General features: G+C 45.1%; 1 protein-coding gene and 1 pseudogene across 1 annotated transcript; one reads left to right on the plus strand and one right to left on the minus strand.

Annotated features, from left to right (window-relative positions):
- Positions 1 to 1,627: 1,627 nt before the first annotated feature.
- LOC110684800 lies at positions 1,628 to 4,826 on the minus strand (annotated as a pseudogene).
- A 14,322-nt stretch (positions 4,827 to 19,148) lies between these two features.
- Positions 19,149 to 24,317, plus strand: LOC110684877. The gene is made up of 6 exons (XM_021861315.1): positions 19,149 to 19,537; positions 21,622 to 21,955; positions 22,705 to 22,815; positions 22,898 to 23,201; positions 23,349 to 23,479; positions 23,865 to 24,317. Exons 1-6 carry the CDS (start codon positions 19,149 to 19,151, stop codon positions 24,315 to 24,317), a joined length of 1,722 nt encoding a protein of 573 aa, XP_021717007.1.
- The last annotated feature ends 1,830 nt before the right edge of the window (positions 24,318 to 26,147 follow it).

Raw genomic sequence — 26,147 nt, forward strand, 5'->3', positions numbered from 1 at the left:
CTGGTGAGTACAGCGTCAAATCAGGGTACTGGCTGAGCAAACAACACCCTGATTCGTCCCTCAATCAGCAACCTGCAGATATATGGAAGTTAATATGGAGTCTCCGTGGTCCCCCAAAATTATGCCATTTTATTTGGAGGGCTTGCAAAGGTTTCCTAGCAGTTAGAGAAAGGTTGCATTTTCGCCATGTTGTATCTGATAAGACCTGTGCAGTGTGTGGTATTGGGGATGAGACGATTGTACATGCTACTTTTGAATGCGAGGCTTCTAAAGCTATTTGGTTGAATAGCTCCTTCATGAACATCATTATGCAGGCCCCCCAGGCTGATTTCACTGAGAGATTCCTTTGGTTAGCAACAAAGGTATCAAGAAAAGAGCTCCTTACTATTGCGACTCTCGCTTGGGCTGCCTGGTGGTTTAGAAAGAAAGCAATTTTTGAGAATGATAGGGGATGTCCTGTTCAAGTGGCAGCAGGGCTGCTAAGGTCTGTGGAGGAGTATGGGGAGTATGCGGTGAAAGTGTTCAAGCAAAATACGGGGGTGCAACCTGCTCTAGCGAGTTCTTGGAGATGCCCAAGTACGGGGTTTGTGAAGATTAATTGTGATGCTCACGTGGGCAGTGTGACTGGGCTGGGTGCGGTGATTAGAAACGAAAATGGTGCTATTATTGCTGCTGCGGTGAGGCATGAGCCTGCGGGCTGGGGACCTGCTTTGGCAGAAGCTGCAGCTTGCCGTTGTGGGTTGCAGCTAGCTGTACGGTTGGGCTATGGCAACATGTTGGTGGAAAGTGACTCGCTTGAGGTTGTTAATGGCGTGAAGAGGAGGCTGCAGGGCTATGATCCTTTCTGTTTATTGCTTGATGATATTTGTGCTCTTTCAAACTCTTAATGCTTTCATTATTTCTCATGTGAAAAGGTCGGGAAATACTCTTGCTCACTTTGTTGTGAGGTGGGACAATAGAGGTTGTAACGAATTTGTTTGTTTGGGTCCTTTCCCCCAAAGTCTATTAGCTTTGGCGGAAATTGACCTCCTTTAATAAATTTCCTCGCCTGGTTTGTTTCAAAAAAAAAAAAAAAAAAATTCTACAATGCATAAGATGAAATGCGGACATAGGTATGGGCACAAAATGGATGCAGGAAAACGTATTAGGGGGCATGGATATGGCAAATTACAAATCATATATGAATTACATACTAATAATTCGAAAGTATTTGCAAATTAATGCAATAAATCATCTTTTTTGAAAAGGAAAGATACACAAAAAGTAGGGACAATCACTTGGATACATAAGTAACTAAACATCATTATGGAAAAAATAAAAAATAAATAAAAAAAAAAAGCACATAAAAAAAAATGATAGATATTGTCATATAAGCAAATTAAAGAATTTATCTGAAAATCATGAATCCAAATTCTAAATTTGACAAACTAGCGCCATCTCCAACAAGCATGTTAGGTTAAGCAACCAAAGTCCTGATAAGCACATAATTCTATTCAGAAAAAGATAAAAGATTAATTTGACAGCTAAAAGTTGGTTATTGAACTAAAACATTTCCAAAACAAAATTTGATCTATAATCAAAGTGAATTTTCAACATCAAAGCTACTATTTGGATAAAAATGTGCTAGTAATTCAAATAACTCATATCCATAGTACCACAAATCTCAAACTTAATATGAAATCAAACTGTTAAAAACCCCAATGAAATAAGAGCAAAAGTTTGAGGTATTTCATTATTTCCAATGAGCCAAACACCATCATAAATGGCCAATATACAGATGTAGTCCATAAGCAAATTAGAGTTCTACAAGATCCCCTCACCAATACATATCTGTACTTGTAGACATACAACGCAGTTACGCAGTTCAATATCTTTATTTTTCTCTACAGCAAGTTGTTTGTTCTGCATCATCAACAGCATGGTATTTGTAGATTTCCAGCATAACTTTATCAACATCTAGTTTCGTTTGAGGAAAGTAGATCATGCTGTAGCATCAATGGCCTGGTTAGAAGTGCCCTTGTTCACAATTTTCCAGATACTCCTTCCTGAAAACAATAAGTAGAGATCCAATTTATTTGTCACAAACATTGGTTCATCATTTACCAATTCGTAAGGGAAAATGCCAGCACATACCTGGCCGCCAGATCATCGTTAGGGCGGTTATGGGGAGTCCAAACTGGATCACCAACAAACAGTCTCATGGCCTACACAAAGTTAAGCTAACTTAAGTAAACTGTGAAATAATGAATGAAGATGTGACGTACAAAATATTCAAGACTCGCGGATGAAAAGAGAAAGAATACACAATAACATACGAAGCCTATCGGGCAAAGGATAGTATTACACATCTGGTTAAAGAAAGTTTTGAACTCTCATGAATAATTCAGGTTAGAAATAATACTTTACAAGAACAAGAGCTGAAATAATCATACATCACCCACCACAATTCATAGAGTATGAGTTTAGTTTGATTTCTTATCTTTTTCTTTGTCCTCAATTTTCAAGAAATACCTCATTATGACAAGTGCAATGCGTAAATTTGATATCAAGATGAATAAAGATACCAATAATCATACCTTAATATAATTGTCTGAATCCAGAGTAAACCGATGGTAAATTCCTGCAGGCAATACAATCATAGCACCTTTCTTCACCCATATGCGTATCCATTTATCATCAAGATCCCTCACATCAAAATACCCTAAAACAAAGAATTATACACAAATATCAGTTTATTTTTTCCTTCTAGCATAAGTGCCACCTCCTCTCCTCTTTCTCTCTTGCTCCATGAAAAAAGAAAATAATAATAATAAAAAAAATTTGCAAGCTCAAACATTACCGCTTCCAGCTACACAGTAGCGGATTTCTTCATCAGTGTGCAGATGTTCCTCAAAGAAATGCTTAATCTTCTCATCATAATTTGGAAGCTTTTCAGAGCAAACCTCACAGAAATCCTTCATGCATAAAGAGTGTGTGAGGTGACAAAAAGTCAAAAATAAAACCTTTTTTTTTTTTTAATGATCTCCTCAAAAGAATAAATAAGCAGGAAAAATTAATACCGTGTAGGTATATCCTCGAGCTTCACGAATTTTCTTCAATTCCTCATCAGTTTCATAGTTGTCAGCGTCCAATCTCCAACTCAGAACCCCAAGTTCTTCAGGTTACAAGAGAAAGGAAAAAAAATAAATAACAAGCTAGAGTAAAAGTGTTGTACAAATTGAAGAAAAGTTCATGTAACACACCATCAAGTTTCTCCAGAGAAACAAAATCTTTAGGTTCCTTGTGATGAGGAAGCCTCTGATCCTCATTACTGTCATCCATGTACCATGCTTGGATGACTTCTTCCCTAGGATCCTGTAAAGCATGAAGAAAAGATACTGTGACACTGTATTATGATATAGTCAATAGATCTTGATATTTGAGAATTCAATGCAAGTACAATTGTCTAAATAATAAGTTCACTACTCTCAAAAGGCCTTGCTACCAGCATTTGGCACAAAGTACATGCTCAAAAGGTCAAAAGTCAGTGCCAAGTGCCAATTTCTGAGGGATATAAGCTCCTCAAAGCATCAAAACTACCAATTAACCTAACCTATAACACTAGCGTTGGCACATGTACTTGCAAACGAACATAACATTGATAAAATCTATCAGTCACCCTCTTATCAATTGTAATAAATAATCGAACAATACCATCAATGATGAAAAAGACTTCCAAGCCAACTAAAAAGTTCAACAAAAGAGTATACAGGGACAAGACTGAAAGATACATCTAAGCTGCAATTATAGGCTTTCATGATAATCCCTTATTAACAACTCTATTTGGGAAAAAGGAACAGCAAGTTACAAATAAGGTGGGTTGGAGGTATGCTCCTTATGACGCACCCCCCACACAAGAGGCACATCACTTGTTACGACACCCGGGTTGATCAAGCAACAGCATTACTCCTCGGTACACCCAAGGGCCGAGGTCAATCCATAATAGTAATAATCAACTAGTTTGAGTCAAATAAATAGTTCAACCAAGCAATGGTGATCTAAAAGATAAAGATAAGCCCATACAAAATCAAAATCATTTGAGAAAGGGACTCACTAAATATAAGATTTTTGAACTCAACATCCTAAAACAGGTGTTTATTATTTATTATATAATTTATTCAATCCTGATTGATATCATTTTATCCAAAATTTTCTTCTTCCTTAAAAACTCCTCAGCAAACACAATTACCCATTCAGAATGTAATAAAAGGGTGACTTACATTAATTTCTTATACCAAAACAATTAACCATTATAAAGGGGACCCTAGAACATAATTGGTATAGACGAAGGTATATCATACAGAATAAAAATCAGAAGATTCGGTTATCAACTAGGACTCAACAACAACAGCAAAGTCTTAGTCACAAAATGATTTGGAGTCGGCTAATAATAATATGAATCATCATGTTAACTCATAAAGTAAAAATAACACCAATTCTGCAATCGGACAAACAATTTAGAATTATTTCAGAAAGCCAGAACTTTCCGGCGACAAATCAAATAACCATAACGTCCGTCAAAATTTATAGGAAATGAATCAATCAAGCATAAATTAGAAAGGGGGGAGGGAAATTCATGATTAATCAGAAAATTATGATTAACTAAAGGAGTAGAATTGATAGCATAAACAAAAGAGTAGTAAAATTTACCTTGGGAGCTTCGGACACCATGATTGGTTTGATTTAGAGTTTGTGTTGCTAGATTTCTGTGGATGCAACGCGCAGTTATGGGTAAAATGTGCTATGTGCGTGTTTTATGGACCAGAGACGCGGGTGGCGTGAAGGGTCCATGGTATTTACGTAAGCACATTGCTCATATATTCGACAGCCTGAAATCAATACGGGGGTCATTGGTCAATGCTAAAATTTTGGGTTATTTCACCAAATAGCGCTGAGTAATTCCCTTATTCACAATATACCCATGAAACTTTTTAAATACACCATATATCCCCGAGTTTAACAAAAATGCTCCATATACCCAAATGATTAACGGACGTCAACTCTGTTAGTCATTAAGGGTTAATTGTGCCACGTGGCATCTGTTGATTGGTTGTGTTTTTTATTAAATCTTTTTAATTAATTATTAAAAAAATAAAAAGTAAATCAAAATTTTGAATAAAAAAAATCAAAAGTTAAAAACCCCAGCCCACACCCCAGCACCGCTACCCACCCCGCCCAGCCTATTATGGCGCCAACCACACTTCCTCCCGCCGGCGCTAGGCCCCTCCCCCACGCCGGCGACCGCCCCACGGTGTCACTGACCCGGAAAATCAAAACCCTGAAACCCCAAATCGAAACCTTAGATTTTGATTTTGGGGCTACAGGGTTTCGAGGTGGTGTTTTGGGGGGGAAGGGGCGGAGATGATTGTGGAAGGGGCGAATTGCGTTCGTCGGTATGGGAGGGGAATTTGGGGGCGCCGGAAGGTGGGAGAGAGGTTTTTATCGAGGGAGGGAGGGGTTTTAATTAGGTGTTGCTGGGATGGTAGTTTGGGCCGGGGGAAAGGGAAGGCCGATATCAGGGGGTCGAGATCGGGCTGGCGCTGGCGTAGGGGTTCGAGGAAATTTGCGGCGTCATCGGTGTCGGCGTGGGGTTCAGTATGCGGCGTGATGAGTGCTATTTATGGCACTCATTTGACGAGTTTTTAGGTTGTTTTTACCTTCTTTTCATAGCATTCTTCTTTAATAAATGCTTAGTTTTATTCATTTTCTCTTTAGTTTCCTTATTCTTTCTTATTTTGTGTTTTTGTCCACTTTTGTGGATTTTCTAGTGTTTTCCCCTTTTAATTGTTCTTTTCCTTTGTTTGTAGGTTAAAGACGAAGCTCAAGACCCGTCATGATGATTTTCCGGGTTGGAAAAGGCTCAAGGTGCAAAGTGGAAGCTTACTTATGGTCACAAAGCAAGAGATGACTTACTCTAAGACTTGATGCTTGCGCTCACATGAAAATATGGTGTTTAACCCACCGTGAACTCATTTCGGGACTGCCATATCCAATGACGATCAAGAGGGGTGCACCACTTACATTGAAGAGCGCACGGAGGAGATGCCCTGTTCTAGTTACGCGGGCGCGCAGGCTTCGGGCACAGGCGCGCCACCTGAGTCCCCTGTTCCGTACCCCGTTCGTCGCAGGCGCGCATGCTGGTGAGAGGGCGCGCTTGTACGGGTCTATTTTTGGACGTTTTCTTTATTTCTCCTTAGTTAGTTATACTATAAATAACCTTTTGCTTCTTTTTATTAGAGAGTTAGTTTTTAGTACTTAGAATTTAGAGAGAGAAACTCTTGGACTTTGATTTATATTTCAATATTGCTACAATCAAGTTTGGATTTCCTTAATTCTTCCCTTAATTCTTCTCTATTGCTTTGATTTTGCTTTTGATTCATGAATGATTGTTTGATTTGTTGATCCTTTGGTTAATAATTTGATTGATTTGAATTTCTACTTGATTTAGTTGAATATGATGATGATGATTATGATTTACCTAGTTTTGTTTATCAGATTCAACATGCTTAGTGAGTAGATTCCTTGCTAGGGTGAAGGGGAAGCATGCATGAATGATGGATGATAGCTAATTTGGGGATTTTTGATTGATTAGTAGATTTGTGCATGTGTTTGGCTTGATGGGAGTGATCAACCTTGATTTCCAAGCAAGATTGCATTGTAATTCCTAATGACATGACCACTTGATTTGGGGATTGCATTTATTGATTGATTTTGAATTGTGATGCTTTTTGTTAGTCACTCATAGAGGAAACCTAGGTTGACTTCTAGGAGATAACCTTTTGGATTCTTTCTATTGCAATTGCTACTTGATTAGGGGATTTTGCTCCCACCAATCGGAATGCGCCACGTGGGCCAATTAGGTCCTGCCAAGTGTCCCCCAGTTGGACCTCTCAGGGCTTGCCACGTGGCACACGCCTATTCGTCCACCCTGGACTTATTATGTCATGACACGTGGCATACTCCATTCCTAATGGAGAAGCCGGTCACCTAGGCCCAACTTCCGAGGGAAGCCAATCAGCCCAAGGTTAACCTAAACCTAGATTGGCACGTTTCCCGAGATTATAAATGCCTCCCTTAATCCTCATTAAGGGAAAAAAACGCAGATTACACACATTAAACATTCTCACCTAGAGAGACTCAATCACTTTAATTTCCGCATTAATTACTCCTTAATCAAGTACTAACTTGACCGTCGGAGGCGGATCTCCAATCATCCGGAGCATCCGTTTGTTTTGCAGGTACAGGCGTCCGGTTCCAGTCTCGAAATTGTAACTCTCCCGCAGGACATCAGAAAACCCCGAAACATTTTGGCGCCGTCTGTGGGGAGAGTACTTCTGAGATGGCACCCACGTTTGTACCGGCTCCTGAAGAGAGACGTCCCCTGGACGATCCTCTAGTTCAGTCGGACCACGATACTGAGAATGAATTTGAAGTTGAAGCTCACACAGTTTCAGACGGGACCCTAAGGGCCCGACGTACCCGTCATACCGAAAGGAGGGAACGGGAACATCTTCAAACTGGAAGCGAGCCAGCAGGCGCACCGCCTGTTCGGCAGCAGCCGACTGATGGGTCTGCTCCCATCACAAGGAACGAACTCATGACCTTCATGAGGGACTTCAAGGGAGAAATTCAAGAGTTGATCAACAAGAAGCCGCCTGCTCTGGACAAGGAGCAGTCGGCTAAGAAACCCTCCACTTCACGGAAGAGGAAGCCAGTTCAAGGGCGAGAGGCGACCCCTCATCCTAAATCTAGGAAGTGGGAGCCACCTGCCCTTGATTTCACAAAATACCGTTTTCCTACTCCAAGAAATAGGAAACCTGTTCGTCATATTCAGGCGGACGGGTCGAGGAAAACATACACAGACGCTCGGCTACTGCTAGAGCAGAAGAAGAGTGACCGATTGTCAGAGTCGGCCTCTACTTCAAACTTCCAAGACAGTCTGTGAAATACCTCGATGAGGCATACTCAGTCGTATCATGAGGGTCAGTCAGGCGGCACCTCCCGTCAGTCCGGCTTTCATAGCGACCAGGCGGTACCAAACTTACCGTTTGTACCGCAACAACAATATTTTTTACAGCCACCTCCGTTTGGTGGACATGCAGCAAAAAATGTCCAACCTATGGACTGGCAGCTACGGTTGCTTAGACTTGGTGAACAGCCGTCGGCCTTCTCCAAGGAAATTACTGAAGTCGATCAGCCGGCCAAAGTGAAAAATGTATTAGTAGGCGCCTATGACGGCACTACTAACCCAGAAAACCATCTGATGGCATTCACCAACCTGATGTACCTTCAAGGGTTGGATGATCCCACTTGGTGCAAGTGTTTCCCAGCGACTCTCAAAGGAATTGCACAACAATGGTTCGGCAACCTGCCGACTGGTTGTGTAAATAACTTCAAGACGCTTGCTTACTTATTCACCTCCAACTTCGCCATGAACATCCCTGCGAAGAAGACGACCCTTGATTTAGGAACAATTCAGCAGGGCGAGAAGGAGGGGCTTCGTTCTTACATCAGGCGGTTTAACCTGATGAGAATACAGATTCAAGGGTTACCGGATGAAGTAGCCTATACTGAATTTTTCAGAGGTCTCAAAGACGGGTCGACCTTCAAATTTGATTTGGTCCGAAAGAGGGTGGCGACTCTTCAAGAGGCCTTGATTGAAGCGGAAGCCTATATACAGGCGACTGATCTTTGTAGTACGGTAAAACAGTCACACGGGAAAAGGTTCGACAAAAGAGAAGGACGACAGAAACAGTCGTCAAACAAAGATGAGAAGAGAAAAGAGGTCTGGGCGGCTGATTCCTCTAAACAGCCGGCCCAGAAGAAGAAAAAAGAATTCAAACCATACTCCCCAAAGTATGCGTTTAACAAGGATAGCCAATTTATCCTAAAGGAAATCAAGGGACGGATCTCAATTGAGAAGCCGGTCCCCATGAAGGGTTCTGCAAACAACCGGAACCAAGAAAAATTCTGTGATTATCATGAAGATGTTGGTCATCACACCAATGAATGCATCAGTCTCATGCGGTATCTGGACCGCCTGGCTGAGCAAGGTGATCTTGACACTTATGTCAAGAAATCTACGGGGAACACTTCCTCGAAAAAGCAGTCGGCCAAAAAGAATCAACAGGCCGACAGCTCCGATACAGATGATGCAGTCGTCTACACCATTGCAGGCGGCTTCTCAGGAGGCGGCCCCACTATTAGGGGCAACAAAGACAATATCAGACGGCTAGATGTAAATTCCGTTCACCAAGAACGGCCCTCCAAATATTCATTTCCTGAGATTGTCATCACTGAAGAAGATCTAGGAGGGGTAAGAGGGCCGCATGACGACCCTATCGTTATTGAATGTAAAGTGGCCAACCAAAGAGTTGGCCGAATCCTCATAGATACCGGAAGCTCCTCAGATCTCATCAGTAGCAAATGTCTGTCGAAACTAAAATATCAGACTGATTGCATACATCCGGCATCCCACCCTTTAGTAGGGTTTTGAGGAGTCGTCCACCCAGTGGGACGAGTGGATTTACCCAGTCAGGCGGCAGCCGCCGAAGTTAAAAAATTACTTGATGCAGGGTTCATTCCGCAATGGTTCTTCCCAGATTGGGTTGCAAATGTGGTGCTTGTAAAAAAGTCGAATGGCACCTGGCGAATGTGTGTAGACTACACAGACTTAAACAAGGCGTGCCCCAAAGACAGTTACCCTCTGCCTAAAATTGATAACCTGGTCGACTCAACAGCCGGCCATGCTTTGATGAGCTTTATGGACGCCTACTCTGGTTTCCATCAAATTCCTTTATGGAAGAAAGATCAGGAGAAGACGGCCTTCGTCACTGATCAGGGGTTATAATGTTACACGGTCATGCCGTTTGGTCTTAAAAATGCCCCGACCACTTTCCAGCGAATGATAAACACTGTGTTCTTTGATCAGATTGGGAGAAATGTCGAGGCATATATTGATGATATGATTGTCAAGTCCAAACTTCAGAAAGATCATCTGTCGGACCTCCGAGAAACTTTCGCCACACTCAGGCGGCATCATGTCATGCTCAATCCCAAGAAATGTGTCTTTGGAGTTGAGTCTGGGAAATTTCTCGGATCCCTTATCAATCAGAGAGGAATAGAGGCGAACCCTGAGAAGGTGCAGACGGTCATCGACATGCAGTCGCCTCGTACCATCTGAGAGGTTTAGAAGTTAACAGGTTGTTTGGCGGCCTTGGGAAGATTTCTAAGCCGATCAGGCGACAAATGCCTATCCTTTTTCCGGGAAATTAAGAAAAAGGCAAGGTTTGAATGGGGGCCAGATGCTGAGGCGGCCTTCCAGAAATTGAAAGTTCACTTGCATTCCTTGCCGAGGCTGGTCAGCCCTTTGCCCAAAGAAGAACTCTACATGTACCTGGCCGTCTCTGATCATGCGTTAAGCGCTGTTCTCCTTGCTGAAAGAGACGGCTGTCAGCTCCCGGTCTACTTTGTCAGTCACGTACTGAAAAATGCCGAGTTGAGGTATCCCTTAGTGGAGAAATTTGGTCTTGCACTCTTCATGGCTGTTAAAAAATTGAAGCCCTACTTTTTGGCACATGCAGTCGTCGTGTATACAGACCAACCTATCAAGCGGCCACTGACCATCATGGAGTCGTCAGGCCGAATGATCAAATGGGCCATAGAAATACAGAGCCTCGAAGTTACCTTCGAGCCTAGAAAAGCAGTGAAGGGGCAAGCCTTTGCTGACTTTATTGTTGAGATGACTCGTCCTCCTGACTCTCAAGTTCCAGACCAAGTCTGGAAGGTATATGTGGATGGAAGCTCTACTTCAAATGGTTGGTCATATGTCAGTCGCCAAAAGGCGACAGGTACGAGTATGCTCTACGCTTCAGTTTTCAGGCCTTAAACAATGAGGCAGAATATGAAGCTTTACTAGCCGGAATCCGCATGTGCAAGGCAGCAGGGGCAAGGAAAATAGACGCCTGTTCCGATTCACAATTGATAGTGAGTCAGTACAATGGCGAATACGAAGCAACCCATCCGGCCATGATCAAGTATTTACAGGCGGTCCGACAAGCAGTCGGCTCCCTTGAGGATTTCCATCTGACCCAAGTGCCGAGATCAGAAAACAACCAGGCGGATGCACTTTCAAAATTAGCATCATCCGCCTCCTGTGATACTCCTCGAACTGTTTTTTGGGAAGTAATGGAGAGGAGAAGCATTGAGGAAGACCCTATTGGAATCTTAGACAGAAGCTCAACCTGGATGGATCCAATCAGGGCATATCTGACAAATGGTACCCTGCCGGATGATCATCAACAGGCGGCAGCACTGAAAAAACGAGCAACCAGTTTTGAAATAATAAAGGGAGAACTTCACAAAAGGGGGTACCTTCAACCCTTCTTAAAGTGTGTTACTCCAGAAAAGGGGCGAGAGATACTAGATGATCTTCACTCTGGTTACAGTGCTTCCCATATAGGCGGTAGGACACTTGCTCAACGGGCAAGGCGGCAGGGCTACTTTTGGCCTACTTTAGAAGCAGATGCAATGGGGATGGTGAAAAAATGTGACAAGTGCCAAAAGTTTGGCAAACTAATTCACCGTCCGGCTACTGACCTCACTACCATTCATAGCCCACTACCGTTTGCTAAGTGGGGCATGGATATTCTGGATCCATATACGCCTGCTACAGGCGGAAGGAGGTACATACTTGTTGCAGTCGACTACTTCACTAAATGGGTAGAGGCGGAGGCTGTAAAGGGAATCAAGACGAAGGATGTAATTTCATTCATTTGGAAAAATATCATCACTCGGTTCGGGGTTCCCATGTCTATGGTTTTTGATAATGGTCCCCAATTTGAGACGCCTGTTCTCAAAAGCTGGTTGGGTGACCAAGGAATTGCACACTACTTTGCATCTGTCGGCCGTCCACAAGCAAACGGCCAGGTAGAAGCCTTTAATAAAATCATCTCAGACGGTCTCAAGAAAAAGATTGAACGAGCAGGCGGCCTATGGGTGGATGAATTACCACATGTTCTCTGGGCCATTAGGACGACTGAAAAGGGGGCGACTGGAGAAACTCCATTCCTCCTAACTTATGGTGCGGAAGTTGTTCTTCCAATAGAACACTACGAGCCGACTCTTCGAGTAATGCTATATGACGAAGTGGCAAACTGGGAAGCCATGCGCCTGGCATTAGACTTCCTTCCTGAAAGGAGGGGCAATGCTGTCTTGCGCCATGAGATTTACCGCCTGAGAATGACTAGATCATACAACAAAAAAGTACACAGGCGTCCACTCAAAGTGGGGGACTTTGTAATTAGAAAAATGGAAGCAGTTGGAAGGGCTAATGAGTCTGGCAAACTAACTCCCAACTGCGAAGGACCCTACCGAATCTGTGAAGAGGTCAGGGACGGTACCTACCGTCTGGAAACACCAGACGGCCAACCGTTGCCTCGAACTTGGAATGTAGATAATCTTAAGAAATATTTCTTTTGAATGATATAAATAGTCAAGGGCTACTTAATAAAAGTTTGCATACTTAATATTCAATTTTGTACTAAGAGGGGCACGCCTACTAACAAACAGTCGGCTACTCTCCATACTCAGTTTTCATTTTTACTTAAGAGGGGCATGCCTACTGACAAACAGTCGGCTACTCTCCATGTTTAATTTTTATTCTTACTTAAGAGGGGCAGGCCGCCTATACATTTACAGTCGCCTACTCTCCATTGAGTATTTCACTTTATCATCAGAGGGGCATGCCGTCTGTACCTTTACAGTCGGCTACTATCCATTGAGTATTTTACTCTATCTTCAGAGGGGCATGCCGTATGTACCTTTACAGTCGGCTACTCTCCATTGAGTATTTTACTCTATCTTCAGAAGGGCATGCCGCCTGTACCTTTACAGTCGGCTACTCTTCATTGAATATTTTACTCTATCACCATAGGGGCATGCCGTCTGGACATATAGTCGGCTACTCTCCATAGAAGAGGGCCGACTGGTTCCAAAGCACACAGCCACCCCCCTTATACTTAGCTAAAAATGATCAGGGCCTGGCCGACCCTGTGCCTAAACAGGCGGCTACCCTCCTCTTACTTAGCACCTACGTTCACCAAGAACAAACCAAGGCCACAAGTCGAATGATCAGTCCAGGCGCCAAGCCAACTGATCCAATCTTTAAACTAATACGACCTGTCCCAACATCATAGCAGGCGTCCGGCGGCATCCCTCCGGATGAAATTCGTCGCAGAGAGCAGCTCCCTTTTGGGTGGAACATTGCTCTATAAACTAATTACACGGCACCTATACGACTGTCCCCAAGGGAAACCACGTAGCCGTTTTTGAGACAAGGATAACTCTATCACTAACCAAACTAGTGGTAGCAGTTGACATCTGAGTCAGATGACCGCCTGTATTACTTGGGATAAATGCAGGGGGTACCTCTTGAGTTAATAGCCAACAAACATTGGCGAATCAAAAGGTTCAGCCGGCCTCCGCCGCCTGGTACCTTTACTACTCAAGCAGGAGTGACGGCGACTGAGTAACACCAAAGTTAACTCATAGTCACTCTCTCAAACTTAGTATGGAGCCTAAAAGGTATGAGTCGTCCGCCTGTTTTTAGCAAACAGGGGCTCTCAACCACTACTCCTGCTAGGTTAACAACCTATGAGTTAAAAGCCAACAAACATTGGCAAATAAAGGGGAACAACCGGTACCCACCGCTTGATACCTCTAATACTCAGTTACTTGGCGACTAGGTAACAATCATGTTTACTTGGTCACTCCTTAAAAATTTAGTATGAAACTAAAAAGGTGTTCATACAGCACCTGTTCACACTAGATTAAATATGGCGGGGAACAGTCGGCCTAGACGGCCTAAAGTCTCTAGCCTAAAAACATGACAAGTAGGAAACCACTTTCCTACTTGGTTAATTTTACAAATGACAGAACCGCCTGCCTAAAGGGGATCCAGTCTTTAAAATGGTTCGAATACCGATTGGATAAATGGCCGACTGATCGTCTCGCCTGGAAACAGACAACCAGTCGTCCAGGGGCATAGGCGGCGTAACTAACTATCCGTACCTGTCTGCAACTATCGGCCATGTAAAACAGTCGGTATAGTGTACAATTGGATATCAGAATATTCAATACTTGAACAAATTTAAAGCAAAATAAAAATATTCATTAAAAGGAAGCCAGTCATTAAAGACCGGCAAAATATTCAGAGCCCCGGCCCCTTGCCGGGTAAATACAAACAAACGGCACGCAGGCCGGGGAAAGAAGACATAAAGCTTATGAAGGGGGAAGATCATCAATATTAGCAGCTGCCGCCTGGTCAGCACTCTTTTTGCTGGACTCGGATTCAGCTGCATCCTTCTTCGATGCATTACCCCCAAGCGGCACAAGCGCCACTACCGGCTGCTCCTCCTCCTCCAACGCCTCTTCCTCAGCAGCCGCCAGGATCTCTTGATTATATCTATCAGAACACTGGCGGTACGTTTTTTCCCAGGAGGCAAAGTCGGCATTGGGGAAGAGGCGGCCCCAAGTCATGCGCTGGATTTGAGCAGAGTCTTCCATCATCTCCCGGACCAGCTCTTTCTTTTCTTGCTCGGCCTTTTCCGAGAGCTCCTGAGTAAGACTCTTCTCCTGGGTCACTAGGCGTTCCTTTACGCTCGCCAAGGATTTCTCCAAGGTTTCGTATGAGGACATCTTTTGGCGAAGAGGTCTCAGCTCGGTCTTGAGGTTGTTGATGGTCGCCTCCAGCTTGCTATTCCTCTTCTGGGCCGCCTCTAACTGAGCCCGGATAGTGGCGGTAGCCTGCGCCTGATAATAAAGAAAATCAATTGTCAGATTTTCATTTTGGGCAATTTGAAACATTGCCTTATCACAGTCAGAGGCGGCCATAGCTTTTGCAGCCTTTACCTCTTTGTTCTTCCGGTCAAGCGGCTTGCGAAGGCCGTTCACTCGGAGCAGGGCCTAAGTAAAAAGGGGAACAGGCGTCAGTTTCCAAACAAAAAAGAAAACAGGCGTCCTGGAATTCAAATACTAAAAAATATGCTAAGTATACCTCAGCAAGGACCCCTGCAATCCCGTCTAGGTCAAGGGTGCCGACACCCCTGACCGCCTCCCTTTCAGCTGGAGGTACGGCCTTGATCATAGACTTGGCCACTTCGACCAAGTCAGGCTCCTGAGGGCCGGATGCATCAAGCATAAACAAACGGATTAGACCTAGTAAAGAAGGGAGCAAGTCTAAAATTTACAAGGAAAATTTCATACTTCTAGGTGGCCCAGCTGGAGTTTTAGAAGAAGTGGCCGGCTGTTTCTCAGCCGCTGCATGTTTCCTGGCAGAACCAGGAGAGCTCGCAACAGTCGTCCTCCGGGCGTTGGGGTCCGGCTGTTGGGAAGAAGAAGCTCTTGGAGCGCCCGTCTAAAAAAGAAGAAAAGAGTCAGTATATGCATAAACACAACTCCAAAAAGAGGGTGAAAGGTTCGAAGCCCACCAAGGGTGCCCCCTTGTTGGGGGAGTCGGTTGAAGACTGTTGCATGATGGAGGCCCGCAACATGGCCGCCGCAGTCTTGGAGGCGGTAATTTTGCTCATGGCGTCCGCTGCAAAAACAAATAGCAAAGTTAATAAAAGTCATAACAAGAAATGCACGGAACAACAGAGTATTCAACAGGCCGGCTACCTCTTGAGCACCGACTGATGAGGCCACAAGCAGCCAAAAAGTACTCGTCGTAGAGCCATTTGAAGCTCGGGACGCAGTGCAGGGGTACTTGCTCTCGTACCCCTGAAGTAGAGTTCACCTTCGACTCTACTTTGAAGAGTCCTTTATCTAGGATCTCTTTCTTAGCCTTGGGGGGAACACGCGGCATGTTGCGGCCGCCTGCAAGAAGGGGCGGATTCCTATTCCACCTGTTGAAGCGCTTGTTCAGCTCTGTGTCTGAACTCTCAATGATAAGGAAGGTGCTCTGCCAGTCCTTCCATTTGTTTGCTTTACCTCTCGTCATGAGGTAGCCCCTGTGGCTCGTCAATTGATACCATCCGGTACCGCCTGCCTTAGGGGTCCGGCAGAGGTAGTTCATGTGGGCGAAATCCTCGAAGTTCGGCTCCACCCCGTGCAGTTCGCACCCGGCCACATAGCCGAGTACGTTGACCCAGGAGTTCGGGGCTAACTGCCATAACCCCAACTCATACCCATCCAAGATCCGCTGAACAACCGGATGTAGTGGGAAGCGCAGCCCAGCCTTGATGGCCGCCTTGTAGCAGCCAAAGCAGGTGCCGTCATTACTGGTACCAGCTGGCCAGACGACTGTGTCTTCTGGATCCGGCACGAACACTAAAAAGTCGGGGCCCATTGTGTGGTTTGCGATAAAGCTCTCCACTTTCTCTTGCATGGCCGTGATCCGGCCCCGAGGTACGGTGCAGTAGTAGGGGGTATTTTGCTCTCGGTGAGAGGCGGATGGCTCCGCCCAATCGTCCCCCTTCTCAACTGCGTGTGAAAGCCTCGCCTCTTGTAGGCGACTGTTTTTCTCTTCTGTGTCCAGAGAAGCATGGCCAGAAGAGCTAGACTCGGAATCATCCTCTGACGAGTCCGAAGAGGACGACTCCTCCTCTCTCCCGGAGGGGCCCGCCTCCTCTCCTATAAAAGGAGCAGGAGAGAATGTAGAATTGTCAACTGTAAAATGGGAAGGGGTCACTTTGACTCCTCCCTCAGAACTGCCGGCTTTCAAGCCGCTTTGTTTCACTTCCACATCTGGCGCCTGGTCAGATGTTTCACTAATTGGCACCCTATGGGAGGAGCCGTCTGAGTTTGAGATCCTGGCAGTCTTTTTTGTTCTGGCCATCATGCTCTGCATAGACACAGATACAGTTGGACTTTGTATAAAGGGCAAAGATGGGTCCGGAAAAGGGCAGGCGGCACTCCTAATCCTAGATTCAGCCGTCCCCGGTGACCGGCTGATCACTAACCTAGGTCGTGTCATGTGCTTCCGTGGTGCCATTTCAAAAAAGAATAAAGTAAAGAGAAAATTAAGAGTAAGAGAACCGACGGTTACCTGAACGAGTGACGATTGATGAAGTTCTGAAAATCCTTTGCAGTCGGCTTGTCAGAGCAGGCGGTAGGCAGAAAGGGTCCAAAATGTCAAAGCAAGTTCAGGGGTCCGAATGTTCTCTCACAAAGTTTTCAAGTGTGAAAATGACCGAAGTCAACAATCCTTTATATAGGCGAAGTGAGAAGGCGAAGGGTCACTTCCAGAATTCAAAATTTTGGCAGGAGAATCTCTCGGCCTCTCGCCGAGTGACACCTGTAGCAGGCCGTCGCCTGTTACAGGGCGACACCTGTCATCGGTAACACGTGACCAGTCACGTGCCACCTGTGAGGGGCAAATGATTAGGGGATTTATCTCCCACCAATCGGAATGCGCCACGTGGGCCAATCAGGTCCTGCCAAGTGTCCCCCAGTTGGACCTCTCAGGGCTTGCCACGTGGCACACGCCTATTCGTCCACCCTGGACTTATTATGTCATGACACGTGGCATACTCCATGCCTAATGGAGAAGCCGGTCACCTAGGCCCAACTTCCGAGGGAAGCCCAATCAGCCCAAGGTTAACCTAAACCTAGATTGGCACGTTTCCCGAGGTTATAAATACCTCCCTTTATCCTCATTAAGGGAAAAAAACACAGATTACACACATTAAACACTCTCACCTAGAGAGACCCAATCACTTTAATTTCCGCATTAATTACTCCTTAATCAAGTACTAACTTGACCGTCGGAGGCGGATCTCCAATCATCCGGAGCATCCGTTTTTTTTTGCAGGTACAGGCGTCCGGTTCCAGTCTCGGAATTGTAACTCTCCCGCAGGACATCAAAAACCCCGAAACACTACTAGTCCTTGCACCTTTTCAATCGATTTGATTTCCTTTGATTGGCATCTCTATCTTGATTGCATGTGGATCCTAATCCCTAGTGCTTTTGATATTGAATTTCTATGTTGTTTTAGTTGCTTGAAATTATAGTCACACATTCAACATTTCCCCATTTTTCGAAGTAGCTTGACCCTAGGCTATAGTAACCCTTCTCCCATTCCTCGTGGTTCGACCCTTGACTTACCCCTATACTTGGTTTAGGATTGGTCGAGTGTTTACAAGTTTTGTTGATAAGGTTTTAAGCATTTAACGACGTGTTTAGATCCTCTATCAAATGGCGCCGTTGCCAGGGAATGGCGTAGTTGTTTGCTATAGTTGTTGAGTCTATTTCACTTTATTTGAAAATACAAAAAGATTTTCCTCTTTAGGCTACACTTGTAGCCGTGTTACTAATATTTTCATTGAGGTTTTTGCATGCATAATTCTCGTGCTCGATTACTTGTTCCTTTAGATCCGAAGATCGGAAGGAAAATCTTTAGTGTACTTGTTGCTTCAAGATCTTTGAGCCCCAATTCATCAAGACAAGAGGTTGAACAAGAGTTTGATCAAGCAAGCATGGGAGAAAATCCAAGAGTAGCCTTGAAGGAGTTAGGGTTACTCGGATCATATAGGTTTGAAAGTGGCATTGCACCACCTACCACACCGGCCAATGATTTTGAAATTTGACCGGCCATGATTACGTAGATTGAAAGAAGACAATTTAGTGGAGCTAAACATGAGAGCCCCCTAAACCACCTTAAGGAATTTGAGAAATATTACAACACAATCAAGGTCAACGGTGTGAATCAAGAGTTCATTCGCCTAAAGCTCTTCCCCTTCTCACTCATAGGGAGGGCTTTAGAATGGTTGGATAAGGAGGTGAAGCCGAATTCTCTAAGGACTTGGGATGAGGTCATTAAGGAGTTCCTATCTCGATTTTACTCCCAAAAGAAGACGGCGGAAGCTAGAGCTCTTTTCAAAGCTTCAAGCATAGGTCTAATGAGAGTCTTTATGAAGCATGGGAGAGGTACAACGAGTACCAAAGAGAGTGTCCTCATTATGGGATCTCAACTTATCAAATAATTCAAATCTTCTATGGGGGCTTGAGCCCTCAAGGTAAGACTTGTCTTGATGCGGGCGCCGGAGGCCCCATTATAAATAGAACGGAGGAAGAAGTTGTGGACATCATCGAAGATATAGTGAGGCATTACATGGATTGGCAATATGGTGAGAGGGAGCCAACAAGCAAGAGTAGCTCCTCGGTGTACTCCGTTGATCATCTAAATGCCATCAACAATTTGTCTTCACAAATCTCAAATCTAGGGAAGGAGATGTCTTCGATCAAAGCCAAATTGGAGAGTGCCTCTTCGCAAGCGCCTATTCTTCCTTCCAAATTTAAGGGAAGAGGTACATCTTTTAACTCTAATCCTCTTTCTTCCTCTAATAACATGTCTAGTGGATGCTTGTCTTGTGATGTGTGTGGTTCATATGATCATGATGCCTCTAATTGCCCTCATGCTTTTCCGGATGGATGTTATGATTTAGATAGTAATGAGAATGAGCATGTGAACTATGTGTCTAATAACAATAATGGACCAAGGTTTGATAATCAAATAGGCCAAGGGAATAGGAATTATCACAACCAAGACAATTTTGACAACTATAACCAAGGTGGTGGTTATAGGAACCAAGGAAACCAAGGTTTCCGAGGTAACTACAACAACCAAGGTTATAGTAGCCAAAATCAAAACCATGGTTACGGTAATTGTTTCGAGGGTTTTTGGAGTTCCTCGGGAGAGTTACAATACGGAGTATGTGCGCCTGACGTCTGTACCTGCAAAACCACGAAACTCCGGTTGGGTGGAGTTCCGCCTCCGACAATCAAGTTAGTATGATTCCGGATGGGTAAACGGGCGAAAAGTAAATGAGTTTTTTGTCCCTGATTCAAAGAGATTCTGCAATTAATATTGCTCGGGTTTGGTGTATGTATTTATCAATGAGTAATAAATGAGGAATTTCCTCTATTTATAGCAGATGAGGATCTGCTCCCCCATTGGAGGTACAATGCCACGTGTCAGCATTCGATTGGATCCCGTTGGGCCTCTGGTGGGCTGCCACGTGTCATCATGCTACTGGGCCACGTGGCATAGGGTATTTTTACCCTAAACATTTGCCCCTCACAAGTGTGACGTGGCGTAGCCACATGTCACTTCTGACAGGTGTCAAGCACAGGGGAGGCGACGGTTGGTCTGCTTCCCGCCTTTTTTCTTTGAAGTTTGAATTCGAATGCTTGAGGCAGAAAGTGGCGATTCGCCTTCCGGGTTTGTCTATAAATAGAGACACACACCCTCTCTCCTCTTCACTTTACAAATTTTGCAAAAATTTCTTGAGAGCTCTGATACCGGCTGCTTAATTGTGCAACCAGCTTCTTCTTTCCAACACATCCGGATACCGGTTGAGTGTTTCTTCAATCGACTCGTTTGGGTATCGTCTGACTCTTGATTTTCTCTTGATATGAGTAGAACCACAGACGGTCTTATACCGTCTGGGACACCCTAAGCCCTTTCATTCATGTCTTGCATTTGGTAGACCCACAGACGGTTTGGACCGTCTGGGGTATCTTCAAACCATGGACTTTCCAATAATGCATTCCATAGGCCCACAGACGGTGATAAATCGCCTGTGGCATATCTGATCAATTGTGTTCAAGGAGTTGCATTCAAAAGACCCATAGACAGCTACATGCCGTCTGGGGCATCTTCAGACAATAGTTGCAACATTTTGCATTCAATAGACCCTCAACCGGAAATATTTTGCCTGGGTCATCTTCAAACAATTGTTCTTCAAAGCTAGACCCACAGACGATTATGGACCGTCTGGGGTATCTTTTCACCAATGATCTTCAAAGCTTGCATCCATTATACCCTCAGCCGGGCTTATACCGTCTGGGGTATGCTCAAGCAAATTTCTTCACAACTCGCTCGTCTTGCATTTGTAAGACCCCCAGCCGGTTCTTATGCCGCCTGGGAGGTCTTGGAGCAATCCTTCACGGATACCGTTTGGGATATCCTTGGAGAAGCCTTCAATAAAACCATTCAATGGGCCCTCAGGCGGAAGTATTCCGCCTCGGGCATTTCTGAGTAATTTTTCTTTTCTTTTATTTTTTTTTTAATTTGCATTCATAAGACCCTCAGACGGTCTTATCACCGTCTAGGGGGCTTTTGAGCAATCTTCATTGATACCGCCTGGGGTATCTTTGGGCAAGCTTTTGTGATACCGTTTGGGGTATCTTTGGGCAAGCTTTTGTGATACCGTTTGGGGTATCTTTCGGTAATTTTTCTCCAAAATGCCTGACTGTTTGTCTTTGTGCTTAAGATTTTCATACGCAACCGGACTGCTCCGCCTGTGGCCTCTTCAAGCCACATTTTGGAATCTCAGCCAAGTCTTCTACAAACGTCTTCACAAATTTAAGGTATCACCTTTGCCCCCTTGCAACCTTTTGAGTTTACTGGTTGTATAGGTTGTTAGAGAATAATGTACTCCCCCAATACACACACGGCACGACCTAGGGCAGTTGTCGACCGGATATAGGATACGGCTGAATCTAGGACTAGGGATGCCGTCTGGGGGTGTGTGGACCACCCTTACTCTTCTACGAATCCGACCGTCTCTGTTCATGTGTAGGACAGAATGGCTCGGACAAGAAAAAACGGTTGTTGACCCCTGGTACAAATCAGATGATTCAGCCGGAACTCCGGTTGAAGATGTTCCTTTTGACCAACCGGGCGTCCTGAGTACGCCCGGTGATGAGATTCTTGAAGAATCCGGGAGCTCAAGCGGTGACGAAATTGATCAGGAAGCCGGATCTACTAAGTCTACCATGACACCGGATGCCCCTCAAGATAATGAGGAGGCATATAATTGGCCTTCAATAAATAATCCATTGGAGGCGCACATGAGCGCCCGGGATGTTGTGACGCTAAACGCAACACTCTTGACATTTTTGGAGAAGCGCCCGGTAGGGGCCAGCGGGAGGTTGGCATCCCGCCCGCAACCGCAACCGTCGTCTGAGAAGACGACCTAGAGCACGCCGACAATTATTTCGGCTGCTATGAGGCGGCATTCAAAGCCGGCCTCCGGTTCCCCCTCCATAAAACAATTAAAGCCATTCTACGGGGTTATGACCTTGGTGTCTGACAGCTCACACCCAACTCTTGGGTGAACATCATTGGATACATAGCTGCCTGCGAGATGCAGGACGTGACGCCTAGCTGGGAGGCGTTCGCGCACATGCACTACTTGAGCCGTGCCCCAGGCGGCTGGAATGCGTGGTACACACTCACCACGCATTAGGAATATATGATGACCTTGGAGAAGCCCTCCAAGTGGACTAGCTGGAAGAGCAAGTTTTATTTCGTCTCTTCCCCATCTACGGCTGCTAATCACCGGATGCGCCGTTACAATAAGAAACCGGCTCTATTGGGAAAGAAGTGTGCCCTTCCAAGGGTGCCGGCTGAGGCTTGGGATGCCATTATGGAGTCGGGACTATTTAATAAAACTACTCAGCCACTGGATGATGGGACATAAATCATTGTCCCCAAATTATGGGTCCCTCATCCGGATTGGTTCAAAGACGAGGCGTTCCTCTCCGCCTGCGGTCTCAGCACTTTTTAGGATAAACGTAGGTTTACTGCTTTAACCGGCGTATCATGCCGCCTGTATGATGCTTGAATTCTCTTACAGGTTTTCTTTTGTGATATTTCATAGAAAGGACTAGAAATGACTCCTCCGGAAGAGACTCCAGCTAAGTCAACTGCCGAGATAAGGAAGGAGCAGCTTGAACAAAAACGAGCCCAACTTGCGGCCCGAACGAGCGGGGTAAGCACCGGTTGATCTTATGTCGTCTGTATATCTTGCAAATAACCTTGATACTAACTTGTTGTTTTACTGTCTTTTTCAGACGGGGAGCCAGAACATTCTTCGCTCCTTGCGTCAGATAGTGAGAAGACCGGGAGAGGAACTCTCTCAGCCTGCTTCTCATAGGCTAAGGGTCTCAGGCGGCTCTGCGCCAACCTCAGCCGGTGGAGTTCCGGCTCCAGGTAGACCCACAACAGCAGGCAAGAGTCTTCAGAGCCTGGGCTTAAGCTCAGGTCCGGCTGGGGTAGGATCTAGGGAGCCTGAGGCTCCTTCTAGCCAGTTGCTTGCTATTGCATCCGGCTCTAATGCGGCTGGGGGTGGTGGCACCCCTCAGCTTGATAACCAAGGTATGGACTTCCCTTTTGACCCCCCCTAGCCGCTTGGGGCAGTTCGAGTTAAGTCTTATGCTTCTCAATCAGGAGATTCTTCCGGCGACCGGCTGAATATAGGAGCCGCTTATGCCTAACACTTAACAAATATATCTCATGATGCAGATACTGCTTCTCGTTGGCCAGATATGCAAAACTACGCCAAGAGAATGCTGACCCTCACCCGGTCCAAGAGGGAGGTTGTGCCGGGTATCAACCAGGTCAACCTTGACCGGATCACCTCACTACTGGCTGAGGTAAGTTACCGGATGGGGTATTCTTGTGCAATTTTCTTACTTACCGGATGAGGTATTTTTATGCAGGATTGCTAGTTGACAGTTGCTATTTAGTTATGACTTTTACTAACTCCTTTTCCGGCTGACTCTACAGGCGCTGCTAAGGGTGGATGGGTTGAAAACCCACTTGCGGAAGAGGCAAGAGGAGGTAAGGGATGCCTAGAAACGGGCAGCCGAATTAATTGATGTCTATCAATACAACTTCCTAATGCTTGAAATCCAAACTAAAGCCCAGAAGATGAAACAGGAGGAACTCATCCGGAAGCTGACGGCTGCTGCCGATACAGCCAATCAGACTGCTGCTGACCGACAGCTCTAGATTGACCAACTCAAAGCCGACATCCAGGCTCTGAAGGATGCTGAGAAGGAGAGAGCTCGGTTGAAGGATGAAGTCACCCGGCTGAGGGAGGAGCTGGACAAGACTAAGAATGAGCTGGTTAAGTCCATGAAGGAAGCTCTAGACCATCTGTCGGCTGAGCAGACCCGGCTGGTCACCGAGAATGAGCGTGACTGCGAAGCACGCATGAAGATGGCATGGTCCATGATCCACCCGGACACCGACTATGCCTTCTTCGACTTGAGGTACAAATACGGAACAGAGGTATTTGATGCCCAAGTACTCGGGCTTAAGCAGCCGGCGCCCTTCGAGAAGTGGGCCGACATAGGGGATGAGCAGGCAGAGGAAGAAGTGCCGGGTGGGGAAAAGGAAACCCAACCCCAGCAGACCCAGGATGCCCCTAATGCCGGTCAGGGCCAGCAGCCGGAGCAACAGCAACAACAGCAGCAACAGCAGCAGTAGCCAAACTACTTTTTTCAAACTCCTACTTCTCATCCGACCTGCGATCCATGTATTTATGTATCACATTTCACCGGACAGGGTTCCGGTTAACATTTTAATTTTTAATATATATATATATATATATATATGTATATATATATATGTATATATATATATATGTATATATATATATATATACATATATATATATATATATATATATATATATATATATATATATGCCGACTATGTCGGTTTCTTTTGTTCATTTCACTTCATTTTTGTTTCAATTCTTGCAATTTTGCTGTGAATCACATTTGCTATATACCAAAATTTATATATATACCGGATGCCATTGGCTCTGACTGCCCCTGGATGGTTGTTTGCTTATAGTTACAAACTCTAACCAGGCAACCGTCCATAATCATCCGGATGGCTCTGACGATTATACAACAAGATTGATCCAAGTTGAATCTGCCGGCTGTGCCGGCTGAATTAAACTTAGGGTACCCACTCGCCCGGCTGTTGACTACCACTTGGGTACCTGTCAATGCCTATGGTGACATGTAGGCGGCCTTGAGCCGGACGTATGCGTTTCAAATCGTATCCGACTGTAATGCTCCTTCGCAAAAGCCGGTTGCGTACAAAAATATAGAATACCGCCTGTACTGCCTTTGGGCAATAACCAGGTGGATGCTAAGGTCAACAAGGTTTGACCTTATATATGGGAGCGTGAGTTGGCTGGGGTGCTTTTTGGCAAAAGCCGGCTGCTGATCAAGGTGGATTGAACCATCTGCATTGCCCTGGGGCAATAGCCGGTTGCTATCTATGATGCAATTCACCGGTTGTATTGCCTTGGGGCAATAGCCGGTGAATTTTAAATTCAACAGGGTTGTACTTCAGCATGGAAGTGGGGGCCAACTGTAGTGCTTTTGGGCAAAAGCCGGCTGCTTAACAAGGTATAATTCACTGTCTGTATTGCCTTGGGGCAATAACCGGGTGTATCTTGATTGCGAAAGGTCATTCGAACGGCCATTAGTTATCTTTAACCTAACCGGTTAAAGCAGTTTGAGTTTGTGACGCGTAGAACAATGTACCACCCGAAAAGGGAGATGTTCTCTTCGACGAATTCACTCGAATGGGCGTCGCCGGATGCCTGATCCTGGTTAGAGCAGGCGGTTTAAAATGTGTTGGCCTTGGGCCTTTTGAATAGCTAAGTTGGGTACTTAGCCGTTTACTCATTTGGAGCAAACGAGTGCCCGGTCGTGCATTGCACTGCTGGGACTTGGAAGGTGCCCAGTTGTGCATTGCACATGGGACTTTATACAAAAACAGAACTGAAATAAAGTATTCTTTTCATTCATATACTCTATTTACAAAAATATTTACAATCTCCTTAGAAGTAGTACTTCTTCAAGTTATCTACATTCCAGGTTTTGGCTAGCTGCCTACCGTCTAGTGTTTCCAGGCGGTAGGTGCTGCCTCTAACTTCTTCAAAAATCCGGTAGCGGCCTTCCCAATTAGGTGTTAGCTTTCCTTGTTCATTCGCCCTACCGGTTGCTTCCATTTTTCGTAGCACAAAGTCCCCCACTTTGAGGGGCCGCTTGTGTACTCTTTTTTTGTAAGCCCTTGTCATTCTCATACGGTATAATCTCATGACGCAAGGCGGCATTGCCCCTGCGCTCCGGGAGTGAATCTAATGTAAGGCGCATGGCCTCCCAATTAGCCTCTTCATCATAGAGCATGACTCGGAGTGTTGGCTCATAAAGTTCAATTGGCAAGACGGCTTCGGTGCCGTATGTCATGAGAAACGAGGTTTCACCGGTTGCCCCCTTTTCAGTTGTTTTCTGA

The sequence above is a fragment of the Chenopodium quinoa genome, unplaced genomic scaffold (assembly GCF_001683475.1).
Source record: "Chenopodium quinoa cultivar QQ74 unplaced genomic scaffold, ASM168347v1, whole genome shotgun sequence".
NCBI lineage: Eukaryota > Viridiplantae > Streptophyta > Magnoliopsida > Caryophyllales > Amaranthaceae > Chenopodium > Chenopodium quinoa.